General features: G+C 56.7%; 1 protein-coding gene across 1 annotated transcript in view; it reads right to left on the bottom strand.

The window, feature by feature from the left end:
- The window catches only part of GGA2 (golgi associated, gamma adaptin ear containing, ARF binding protein 2), a 32,842-nt gene extending 21,281 nt beyond the window's left edge, over window positions 1-11,561 (bottom strand). Inside the window, exons 1-3 of the mRNA XM_066383418.1 lie at window positions 11,442-11,561; window positions 2,925-3,009; window positions 743-818 (exon numbers count right to left, since the gene is read on the bottom strand). Coding sequence (XP_066239515.1) covers window positions 743-818; window positions 2,925-3,009; window positions 11,442-11,514 — 234 coding nt within the window. The 5' untranslated portion in view covers window positions 11,515-11,561. The remainder of the gene's footprint in view (window positions 1-742; window positions 819-2,924; window positions 3,010-11,441) is intronic.
- Window positions 11,562-12,179: the final 618 nt, after the last annotated feature.

Raw genomic sequence — 12,179 nt, 5'->3', positions numbered from 1 at the left:
TCACCCCACCCTCAAGGACATGACTTGGCCAGTGAAACCCCCCCGCTCAGCGACAATGACCAGCCCATGAGGCCATGGGCTGCTGAGCCCTCACCCACACCCACACACACACACACACACACACACACGGTGGGGCTCACACACACACACACACACACACACACGGTGGGGCTCACACACACACACACACACGGTGGGGCTCACACACACACACACACACACACACACACACACACACACACACACACACACACACACACACGGTGGGGCTCACACGCGCTTTCTCCGGCCCACATGACTGCGCACCATTTCAGATTAGTCACAGACATAAAGAGAATGCATATAACAATCTGGATTTGTGGTTTCTCTTGAAAACCAGGAAGTGCTGGTGACAAGGGGCCCGCACTCAGGTGGCAGCGGCCTGCGGTCCGCCCAGCAGCCCCCACCACCCCGCGTGCTCTCAGGGCTCCTGGCGCTCAGGGCAGCTCATTCACCACATCAGCAGCCCGGCCCGCAGGCACCTATATATAAGGCCCTGCCTTATAAGGAGCAGAAGGAACTAACACCTTAGGAGGCTTGGAGCCGCTCTCTAGAGTCAGACCCGGGAGAGGCCAAGGCGCCAGCCACGGCCACAGGGCAGACCGCTCATGCCCCCGCAGCCCCCCACACACCCCCGACCAGGACTGCGGCCCAGCTTCCTCTGCGGCAGGACAGGAGAGCTGAGACTGAGGGCCAGACTCACCAGTAAGGCGTACAGAGCCTCTCTCTCTTGTGGGGACTGGATCTTGTGGGCCAGCAGCCAGGGCGCATGGGTTGGGCTAAGGGAAAACAAAGACACGTGGACTCTGGGCGTCCAGGGACAAGCTACCGGTCACCTCCCGCCCGGGAGCGTGCGCCACCAAGTCACCTCCCGCCCGCCCGGGAGCGTGCGCCACCAAGTCACCTCCCGCCCGCCCGGGAGTGTGCGGGCCACCAAGTCACCTCCCGCCCGCCCGGGAGTGTGCGGGCCACCAAGTCACCTCCCGCCCGGGAGCGCGCGCCACCAAGTCACCTCCCGCCCGGGAGCGCGCGCCACCAAGTCACCTCCCGCCCGCCCGGGAGCGCGCGCCACCAAGTCACCTCCCGCCCGCCCGGGAGCGCGCGCCACCAAGTCACCTCCCGCCCGCCCGGGAGCGCGCGCCACCAAGTCACCTCCCGCCCGCCCGGGAGCGCGCGCCACCGAGTCACCTCCCGCCCGTCCGGGAGCGCGCGCCACCGAGTCACCTCCCGCCCGGGAGCGCGCGCCACCGAGTCACCTCCCGCCCGCCCGGGAGCGCGCGCCACCGAGTCACCTCCCGCCCGCCCGGGAGCGCGCGCCACCAAGTCACCTCCCGCCCGCCCGGGAGCGCGCGCCACCGAGTCACCTCCCGCCCGTCCGGGAGCGCGCGCCACCGAGTCACCTCCCGCCCGTCCGGGAGCGCGCGCCACCGAGTCACCTCCCGCCCGGGAGCGCGCGCCACCGAGTCACCTCCCGCCCGGGAGCGCGCGCCACCAAGTCACCTCCCGCCCGGGAGCGCGCGCCACCGAGTCACCTCCCGCCCGGGAGCGCGCGCCACCGAGTCACCTCCCGCCCGCCCGGGAGTGTGCGGGCCACCGAGTCACCTCCCGCCCGCCCGGGAGCGTGCGCCACCAAGTCACCTCCCGCCCGCCCGGGAGCGCGCGCCACCAAGTCACCTCCCGCCCGGGAGCGTGCGCCACCAAGTCACCTCCCGCCCGCCCGGGAGCGTGCGCCACCAAGTCACCTCCCGCCCGCCCGGGAGCGCGCGCCACCAAGTCACCTCCCGCCCGGGAGCGCGCGCCACCAAGTCACCTCCCGCCCGGGAGCGCGCGCCACCAAGTCACCTCCCGCCCGGGAGCGTGCGGGCCACAGCAGAGGCGGAACGTGAGAGCACGCAACTCACACACAAGTCACCCTGCCTGCAGCCACTGCTGTCCAGGGCACAGTCCCTCCCCAGCCCTCCCACCCCGACCGCTCCGAGCCGCGCAGTCAGGCCCGGGCCTACGGTGAGCCGCGCAGTCAGGCCCGGGCCTACGGTGAGCCGCGCAGTCAGGCCCGGGCCTACGGTGAGCAGCCCAGACCCTGTCTGAGGTCTGAGAAACACCGGAGTGAACAGTGTGGTCAAACCTTCCTCCCATTTCCAATGCCAAACGGTCAGTAATACGCAGATTAAACATCTGGATGTTTCAGGTCCCATCCAGACGCTTTGGAAACAGAATTCAACACAATCTTGCCCTTTTCCTGCCTCTTCTAAAATACAGTTACATTTAAATTATGAACAATACACTGATGTCGTTTACAATGCTACCTTCTAACCCTAATACTCAGGTCTCCTGAGTATGAGTGTTTCATAATACTATTTAAAATTTTTACTTATTTAGAGAGAGAAAGGGGGAGAGAGGAAGGGGGAGGAGAGAGGGAGAGAGGAAGGGAGAGGAGAGAGGAAGGGAGAGGAGAGAAGAAGAGAGGGAGAGAGGAAGGGAGAGGAGAGAGGAAGAGAGGGAAAAAGGAAGGGGGAGGGAGGGAGAGAGAGAAGCATCAATTCATTGCTCCACTCAGTTGTCACTGATTGCTTCTCATATGTGCCTTGACCAGGAATCGAACCAGTGACCTTGGTGTCAAGCCGGAGACCTCAGTGTTCCAGATCGACGCGCTACCCACTGCGCCACCACTGGTCAGGCAAAAATTTAAAAAAAATTGCCAATGACAAACTGACTATTTTGTTTTTTAAAAAGCCATGAATTTGCTCTTTCTAGAAAAATAATGTTCTTAGATCATGGAGAGAGAAAAAAAAAGAAAGAACGCCTACTTGTGTAAACAGGCCCGAGACAGACTGGCCTGCACCTAGTCTGAGGGGCCTCGGAGTCAAGCAGGAAGGTCACCTTACCCATTGGGATCGGTGTTCACCTGGTCACAGAAATTCTGGATAGCTGACCAATCCTGTTCTGACATGCTGGGGTCTGTGGCTTTATCTGTCAAGTAAATAAAAAATAAATAAAATTAGCCTGGCCTGAGGTGGTGCAGTGGATGAAACACTGACCTGGAACACTGAGGTCGCTGGTTGGAAACTCCGAGCTTATCTGGTCAAGGCAGATATGAGAAGCAACTATGACGAGCTGATGCTTCCTGTATCCCCTCCCCCTTCCCTCTCTCTCTCAAGTCAATAAATAAAATCTTTTTAAAAAAAGAAAGCATAATAAAAAGAAACATATGCCTCTTCCCCCCAACATCAGTATGCCTGCCGAGGGCTCCATCGCACCTCGAGGGGATCAGACCCCGTGCGCAGACGGTCGGAGGGACAGGACCACAGCTGTGCTGTCCCCACAGCTGGCACGTGATACAGCCTAAATGAGCATCTGCTGACCGGACAAGCACATCAGAGGGACAGGACCACAGCTGTGCTGTCCCCACAGCTGGCACGTGATACAGCCTAAATGAGCATCTGCTGACCGGACAAGCACATCAGAGGGACAGGACCACAGCTGTGCTGTCCCCACAGCTGGCACGTGATACAGCCTAAATGAGCATCTGCTGACCGGACAAGCACATCAGCTGACAAACGATCGCCCTGAACGGGGTTCCGTTTCTGGTGCAGGGGTTCGCCCACATGGGCCTCCCCCCTCGTCCGGCAGGGCCCCCCTGTGGCCCTGTGATGAGACACGCAGAGGCCGGCACCTGTGAGCTGCTCCTACGTTTCTTAGCCATGTGACAGGAAGCCCAGAACAAACCAAGGCTCTCGGCGGCTCCACTTGGTCACCCCACCGTCTCCTCAAAAGAAACACCCCTACATCTAAGCCTCAGCTTACTGAAACCCTAGCTGACCTGTGCAAGAAGCTTCGCTGTGTGTGGGCGGCTTGTCCGATCTGACCAGAGGACATCTCCTCGCCCTCAGTCCTCACAATGCAGTCTCTCTGCTACCGTACACTCCCAGGGACCCAGATCCAACCAGGACAGGGCCCCCTGCCGGAACATTCGTATTGGGACAAAATCTGAGGATACTGAGCATTGAAGGACATCAGGGGACAGCAGGGGCAGGGGACGTCGTCAGAAGCCTGACACGAGAGAACGGCCTGCTGAAGGAGGGCCAGTGCCCAGCCCCCCTGGACTACGGGGGGTGGAGCTGTCTGTCCTGGGGCTGGACAGTGGCAGCTTCTTCCCCTCTTCCCACTGCTCCTGCAGAGAAAGCCTGTCCAGCAAGCCTGTCCAGCAGCCCAGCAAGGATGCTCACCCCCCGACGGACCCAGGCCACAATCTCTCACAGATGAGGCCCCTCCTCCCTGCTGTCCAGACCGTCCAGGCCTGCTGGCCTCTCCGTGACATCTTACTGGTCCTGACAGAGAAGCTTCCGAACTCTGCAAACAGGCCAATTCCCAGGGTCAGACTTCCGACGTATTCAGATGGTCAAGGACAACCTTCATTTCCACCTCCTCCCCCAAAACCTCTCCCGAAACCTCCACCACTCTTCCAGCCCCCACTAATTCTCCTCCCTTCTGATGACTCAAGACTCAGTGGCCAGCAAGAGTTTAACTTTTCCTGACTGTGGTCACATTCATGTCATGTGGAAGTCACGTTGTCTCCTCAGCTCTACAGTGAGACTCAAAGGACAAGTCGTCCCCAACCTTCCCACCCATGGACTTCACTCTAAGTGCAAAAGGAGGGGACAAAGGAAAGAGAAGAAATGGATCAATTTCCACATACCCCTCCCCCTTTTCTCCTTAGAGCTCCTCCCCTATGCTCCACCTCTCAAACTCCTATCCACCCTTCGCACCCCAAGTCAAATACCCCTTCTTCATAAAGATACCCTTGAAAAAAAATTGATTATTAAAAAAAAAGAGAAGTTGTCCTTGATCTTTTTTCTCCCACCCCAGAAAACAGAAGCTGTCTCTTCCTCCTCTGAAGACCCACAATCCACTTGCCCCTTTTCAGGACGCAGACCACTAACTCCGCCTCTTATTATATTACTTCCACATCCTTGGGCTCTCTGAGCTCGGTCCTCCACTAGAAAAGTCAGGGAGACAGGACCTTCCTCTTGGGATAATCATGAGACTTAAGCAGACCTGTCTGAAGCAATCAGTACATCAGCAAATATTAAGTCGGCAACAGAGAATAGCTCCTCTTACCATTGACTGTAACATACAGCCTGGGCCTTTTCCCTTAAAAATATGGGCAAATGACCCAGCTGGGTAGCTCAGTTGGTTACAACATCATCCCTATACTCCAAACTCGCCAACATCCCCGGTCAGGGCACATGGAAAAATCAACCAATAAATGCATAAGTAAGTGGAACAACAAATCAGTGTTTCTCTCTTTCTCTCTAAAATCAATCAATCAATAAAAGTGACCCTGGCTTTTTTTTTTCCCCAGGTGGTTAGAATGTCAGGCTAACATGCCAGGGGTGTGGGTCCAGCCCCGTCGGGGCACACACAGGAATAAACCAATGAATGTATAAGTAAGTGGAAGAGCAAATTGATGTTTCTCTCTCTCTCCAAAATCAATTTAAAAAAAACACCAAACAAAAGCCTCTGCCTGACCTGTGATAGTGCAGTACATAGTGTCGACCTGTAACACTGAGGTCGCTGGTTCGAAACCCTGGGCTTGCTTGGTCAAGGCACATACCTGGTCCTCCCCCACTGCCTCTCTCTCTCTCTCTCCTCTCTCTAAAGTTAATTTAAAAAAATTAAAAAGCAAGATTTATAGCATTTCAAGTAGGCTACAGGGGGGCGGTATTGAGGAGCCCTGAGGAGCCACTGCGCCACCTCACCCGCAGGTGGTGTAAAGTACCAAAAGCTACAGAATCACTATTTTTTTAAATTTTTTTTCTATTTCTTTTATTTATTCATTTTAGAGAGGAGAGGGAGAGACAGAGAGAGAGAGAGAGAGAGAGAGGAGAGAGACAGAGAGAGAGAAGGGGGGAGGAGCTGGAAGCATCAACTCCCATATGTGCCTTGACCAGGCAAGCCCAGGGTTTCGAACCCGCAACCTCAGCATTTCCAGGTCAACGCTTTATCCACTGCGCCACCACAGGTCAGGCTCAATATTAATATTTTAAGAGGCTTAAAGAACACTTTATTAATTTGGGTTAAGGTGCGCAGAGGACTTTTAAGAATAATCTCTGTACTGTGTGATTGGCATAAACCCAGGATGGCCTGGCATTGTATTGTGAATGCAAAGGGGAGGAAAACATGGATTCCCTGACCTTCCACCACACCTGTGGGGAAAGGGTGAATGGCTAGCCAGGTGCAGGAAGAGAAAAGCCAAAATAAACCTTTTCTTATAGTAATGAGCCATTTGCCAGCATTTGTCCGCACGGAAACTACCTCTCCCACATGAATGCATGGAGTTAATGTGTGTGACTCTGGACAGAGAGATGGCGGATAAACACTAGATAATATAGGAATGCCTTTTAATATGTAAAGAGACATCTTTCTACCATTGTGTTGACTTGTAAATTTTGTTTTCTCCAAAATGATGTATGGCTTGCAAATTGAACATGGTCTTATCATGTTAAAGGGCATATGACTATAACCAATAGTGGTAAGGGGCTCGTAATTGCAATTTTTGCTTCTGTACTTCCGGCTTGCAAAACTATAAAAACTAAGTAGAACAAAGGGCCGGCGCGCTCTCCCTCAGATTTCTGTCAGAGTTGCCGCTGTCGCTTGGCCAAGCTAGACAATAAAGCTCTGGTGTAGAATTGATGGATTTTGGATTTTGTTTGTGTCTTCAATGTTTTGAGTCCCTCCAGATTAGGCTTAACAGTATTAAGAGAACTGCTGAGAGCCCTGGTTAGTGGCACAGTGCATAGCCAGGGCAGCCTGTTCCATCCCCAGTCAGGGGAGGGCACAACTAAGTGGGAGGATGGGAGGGAGGGGGGGGAGGGAGGGAGGGAGATGGGAGGGAGGGAGGGAGGGAGGGAGGGAGGGAGGGAGGGAGATGGGAGGGAGGGAGGTGGTGGAGGGGAAAGTGCTGAGACCCCCAGGTATGAGTGATAGGCTCATCCTCCAGTGATTAATTCAGAAGCAAAATCACCCCACCAGATGTCACCAGAGCCAGGGTCACACCTCTGGGCCGCTAGGCGCAGCCTATGCTTGAACAGTCCCCTCCAGGGACATCTGGATTTCAACCCTTCAACGGCAGTCAAGGCCCAGGGGCCCCTTCTGCAGGAGGTGCATACTGACTTGTACCATCTGGCAGTCATTCAACAAGCACCCGGTAAGGCCCGATCCACCCTGGCTATCCTGTGCTGGGCTCCACCCCAGAGAGAATGAAAGTAGCAGGCACACCAGTCACCCGTTGCCCAGGGAGGCATAAAAGTGGTCTGGTCAGACAAGCCATGCCCCCGGGCAGTGGTCCAGCTGGAAGGGACTGGCTGAGCACTCGTGAAGCTACTGCCGTTCCAGCCACAGGCCCAGAGCTCGAACCCCAGAGAACCAGAGGGCCCGGTCTCCTCTGAATAGCAGGAAACTGGCAGCACCCTGGGATGCCCACTGGCTGGGACTGACCAGCCGAAGGACACCCGTAGGACGGGCTGCAGGAGGCTTTTCATGAGCAGGAACGGGCAGTTCCACGTGCAGCCCTGTGAAACGCGGGCTGGACCAGCCCGGGTGGGGGCAGCTCTGCAAGGCCCAAGTCGCTGTGTGTGTTCCAGGCATGAGCTTCCAAGAACAGCTTCCTGATGTGATTCTCCGGGGGCACTAATTTTCCTCAATTCTAGATCCAGCGCTTTCTTGTGTTTTTGCTAATGCTGCACAAGTTAACTTTCTGCCACCCACAACTAAACAGACGAATGATAACAACAGCGGACCCTTACTAACCCTTACTATGTGCCGGCACTATTCTAAGTGCTTCAGATGTACTAATTTCCTTGATGCCTATGACCCGAAGAGGGATGCACTGTCATGACAGTCCCATCTTGGAAACACAGCGGGCCTCAGGCCCCACCTAAAGGTGCCGTGAGCCAGCGCGGCTAGAAATTCCAGGTCCTCAGTGGGAACAGCAAGGAATTAAGAAAATAGACTGAAAGAGAAAAAGGATGGGCCCCAGAGGACTCTCTACAGACTCTCTACAACGCAGAAGATAGCTTGCAAAAGGCGAGTCTCCACCCCCCCACCTGCTTTATTTATAGGGCAAAGTGAGGCCATTAGCAAATCAAAGAGATCATTAAAACAAAGTCATGCCTGGGCGGTGGCACAGTGGATGGAGCATCGGACTGGGATGCAGAGGACCCGGGTTCAAGACCCCGAGGTTGCCAGCTTGAGTGCGGGCTCATCTGGTTTGAGGAAAAGCCCAACAGCTTGAACCCAAGGTCGCTGGCTCCAGCAAGGGTACTCGGTCTGCTGAAGGCCCGCGGTCAAGGCACATATGAGAAAGCAATCAATGAACAACTAAGGTGTTGCAACGTGCAATGAAAAACTAATGATTGATGCTTCTCATCTCTCCGTTCCTGTCTGTCTGTCCCTGTCTATCCCTCTCTCTGATTCACTCTCTGTCTCTGTAAAAAAAATAAATAAATAAATAAATAAAAAACAAAGTCACATTTCCAAGGCAACCCAAGAATTCTCCCAAGCGCAGAAAACCCCCACCATACATACATCTAACTTCACAAAACAAAGAATAAAAAGGAAACTGCCTCCAGTCTTTCTGAGGGACATGGGGGACAGGATGAGTACAAACAATCCAGTGTCACAGCTAACAGGGAGGTGTGGAAGAAACCTTGGCCTTTAGCAACTTAACCTAGGAGGTGAGGTGGGTGCTGGGCAGACTGTCAGCTTACTGCCAGTTCCCCACACCTCTATCCCTCAAAAATCTAAACCGCAAGGACGCTGTAGGCTTGCGGTCCCTGACATACAGGGGCTTCTTTCTCCACCCAGCCTAGACTCAGCGCATTCCTTCAACACCCTGTCCTTGCCCTATGGACCTCTCTACCCCCACCCTCCACTGCACCACCCCCACTGACCCTCCCACCTCCCAGCAACGCTGGTTTAACCACAGTTCACCTTCTCTGCTCCTACTGGGCTCAGGAGAGATAACAGGATGTCAAGTGGGGAGGGCAGAGGTGATCCTGCCCCTTCTCCCCCAAGGAACATCTGGCAACGTCTGGAGACATTCTGGGTTGAGGGCGTGTGTTACTGATATCTAGAGGATAGAGGTCAGGGATTCCACCAAACAGCTACCGCGCACAGGACAGACCGCCTGCAATATAGGCAGTGCTGAGCTTGGGAAACCCTGTTTGCAGCCGTCCAGGCCAGCTCCCTTCTGTTTCTCTCACCAGCCATTCCCCAACATCCGCACCTTCCTCTCATCCGCAGCCCGACACCCAGCAGGGTTGCTGCTGAGGGGTGTGGTCGCTACTGACACATATTTGCACCTGCAATCATCTTTATCTCCTTCCAGAGACACTCAGAAAAACAGAAGGTGCCCGTCCTGTCACCCCCTTTCTGCTCTGGCTCTGACCCTCAGCACCTCTAAGCTCCTCTCCAACGGCCTGAACATTGAACCTAGAATTCAGGAGGGACAGTTCCCACGAAGGAACATCAAGTCAACAGGGCTCAGCGGTGCCCCTCTCACTAGCGTCCGAATTCCCTCTGGCTACTCTCTCCTCCACTCCACATTCAAACCCCGTTTTAAAAATGGGAGGGGGTGTGGCCACACCCCCTCCCCACCGATTAATTCTGCCTGGCCTGCACTAGACAATTTTATACTTCAAAATAGTTATCAGCTTAAAAAAAAAACTAAAAAAACAAAAAGATGAAAAATAGAGGTAGCTCGTCCCATCTGAAACACTGAAAGATCTAGCAACTTCTGGAGCTAAGAGCTGCCCCCGGGGCAGTCACATTCCCTCTTATCAGCAGCACTTGCAGTCCTTCTAACCCTGCCCACTCCACCGTTTCCCAACACCAGCCTACACCTAAGGGTTCTCCCGTGCCTCCTCATCCACCTTCTATTCCCACCATTTAACTCCCGGCTTTCAACCCCTCTCCCCGGCCCTCCCACCCCGTGTCTGCCTGTCCTTCAGTCTTCACGCTGCGTTCCCCATCTGCTTCTTAACGTTGAGGTGCTCCGTGCTCCAGCCACAGCCTCCCTGGACAAGCTTAATGCCAACGGACTGAAGATTCCCAAGCTGACCTCCAGCTCTTACCAAATCCGACCAACTAGCTGACCAACTACCTCGAGAGCATCTGACGGCACCAAAAGCACCTCGAACTCAACTGTCTCCTCCTCCCTAATCCAGCGCCGTCCTCCCTGGTGAAGTTATCTGTAACCAACCAATTCTCAGAGCCTGAAACCGGGGTCCGTCCTTGATTCCTCCCAGCCTGTGCCTCCATCCTAACGCACCGCTGGCTGCTCGTCGTGCCTTCTAACGATTTCTCCTCTCCACCCCAAAGCCTGTGTCTCCTTGAGCCCCTGAGCTCTTCAGCCTCTGCCTGCCCCAAGTCTCAGTTCCACGTGGCCGCCAGTGATGCTTCCAGCAGGTGTGTCCCAGATCACAGATTTTCTGGCTGAAACGACAGCACCCCTCCTCCCAACACCACCGGAATCAAGTATAAATCCCTTTCTGAGCGCACGAGCCCCTTGAAGAGCTTGCCCCAACTAGCCCTGCAGCCTCTCTTGCGGCCTCGACCTACTCCTTCCCAGGATGCGCCAGCCCCTGTCCCCCTGCTTCTCCACATGCAGTTTCCCGTCTGACATGTCGTCGTCTCTTGTCCACTCAAATTCTATGTCCGCTGGGACAGTCCCCAGGACGCCTTCCTTACTACCGCCCGTTCAACAAACGCGTCCCTCTCTCTGCCCATTACGCACAAGGCGCTGTTGTAACAGGCCGGGGGACCCGCTAAAAACCGGGAGGAGGACCCTGCGTGGCCTCCGTGCGCCCAGCCCCCGCAGAGCCCACTGCAAGGGCACGCCTCCCCGGGAACACGCGGCGGCAGCCCCCTGCACCCGTGGCTGTGTCCGGCTTCCAGGAGGAGACCCCACACAGCAGTCCGACCACGGTCAGCGCGCGCACACGGAAAAGGGGGTCCGTCTGGAGAGCAGCAGGAACCCTCCCCAGCTCGCCAGGGGCGCAGGGGCCGCGCGCCGGTACGGTCGCGTCCCCCGGAGGCCTAACGGTCCCCGCCTCTGACCGGGGAGCGGGGGAAGCCGGCTCTCGGGGTCTGCGGCGGGGTGACCGCTGCAGGCGGCGCTGGCACAGTGCGGGCACGCGAGCAAGGCTCAGCCCAGGTCTGTCCCTCCGTGACCGTCTGTCTGCACGGGGCTGCAGGGCGGCGCGGAGCGGGGCCGAGCGCAGCGCCCGGGCTCCGCCCGCAGCCCCAGGGCCCCTGGGGCTTCCTCCCCTCGGGCCCGGGCCCGGGTCCGGCCCCGCCCTCCGGCGGCGGAGAAAGGCCTCCCGTGAGGCCCGGCTACTCACTGAGCCACAGCTCCAGCGCCGCCGCCGGCCCCGGGGGCCCCCCGGCCGACTCGGACCCCGCCGCCGCCGCCATGGGACTGGCACCGCTGCTGCCCCGCGGCCGGCTGGCTCGCTCCGGATGCCGACGCGGCAGGCGCGGGCCCGCACGTGACGGGGGCGGGGCCTCGGCGGACACGCCCAGCACCATGCAGGCCCCGCCTCTGGGCTGGCGCCTCTCGGGCACGCCCACCGCCGTGCAGGCACCGCCCCTGGGCCGCTTCCTCTCGGGCACGCCCACCCCTCAGGCCCCGCCCCCTGAACCGGGGCCTCTCGGGCACGCCCACCCTGTAGGTACCGCCCCCTGGGTGGGCGTGCTCGTCCTGCAACAGCGGGACTTGGCAGCGAAAACTCGGCGTGCGCACCCGTTAAACTTAAATTTCGGGTAACGAATGGTTCAGTTAGCACTTTTATTCAGGAGGGCTTTTCCTGACCACCTTCTCTAGAAGGACGAGCCTGCTCCCCTCCTTGCTCTGCTTTATTTTCTCCACCAGGTACCTAGCAATGGTTAACACTGAGAAAACAAGTATTGTAGGGTGGGACCTCGCCCCTAAGGAGACCTTTCCTCCCCTAACTTATCTCTAGGAAGGTTAAACCCCTTCCTGACCTTCCCTCCCTGGCATGTCACTAGTCATGTGGCAGACCCCCATAGAGAACGAACAAGGTGACCAGGGAAGAGCCTCAGACAACTTGCATACAAAC

Source organism: Saccopteryx leptura, chromosome 4 (assembly GCF_036850995.1).
Source record: "Saccopteryx leptura isolate mSacLep1 chromosome 4, mSacLep1_pri_phased_curated, whole genome shotgun sequence".
Classification (NCBI taxonomy): domain Eukaryota; kingdom Metazoa; phylum Chordata; class Mammalia; order Chiroptera; family Emballonuridae; genus Saccopteryx; species Saccopteryx leptura.
This window is presented reverse-complemented; position numbering and strand designations above follow the sequence as displayed.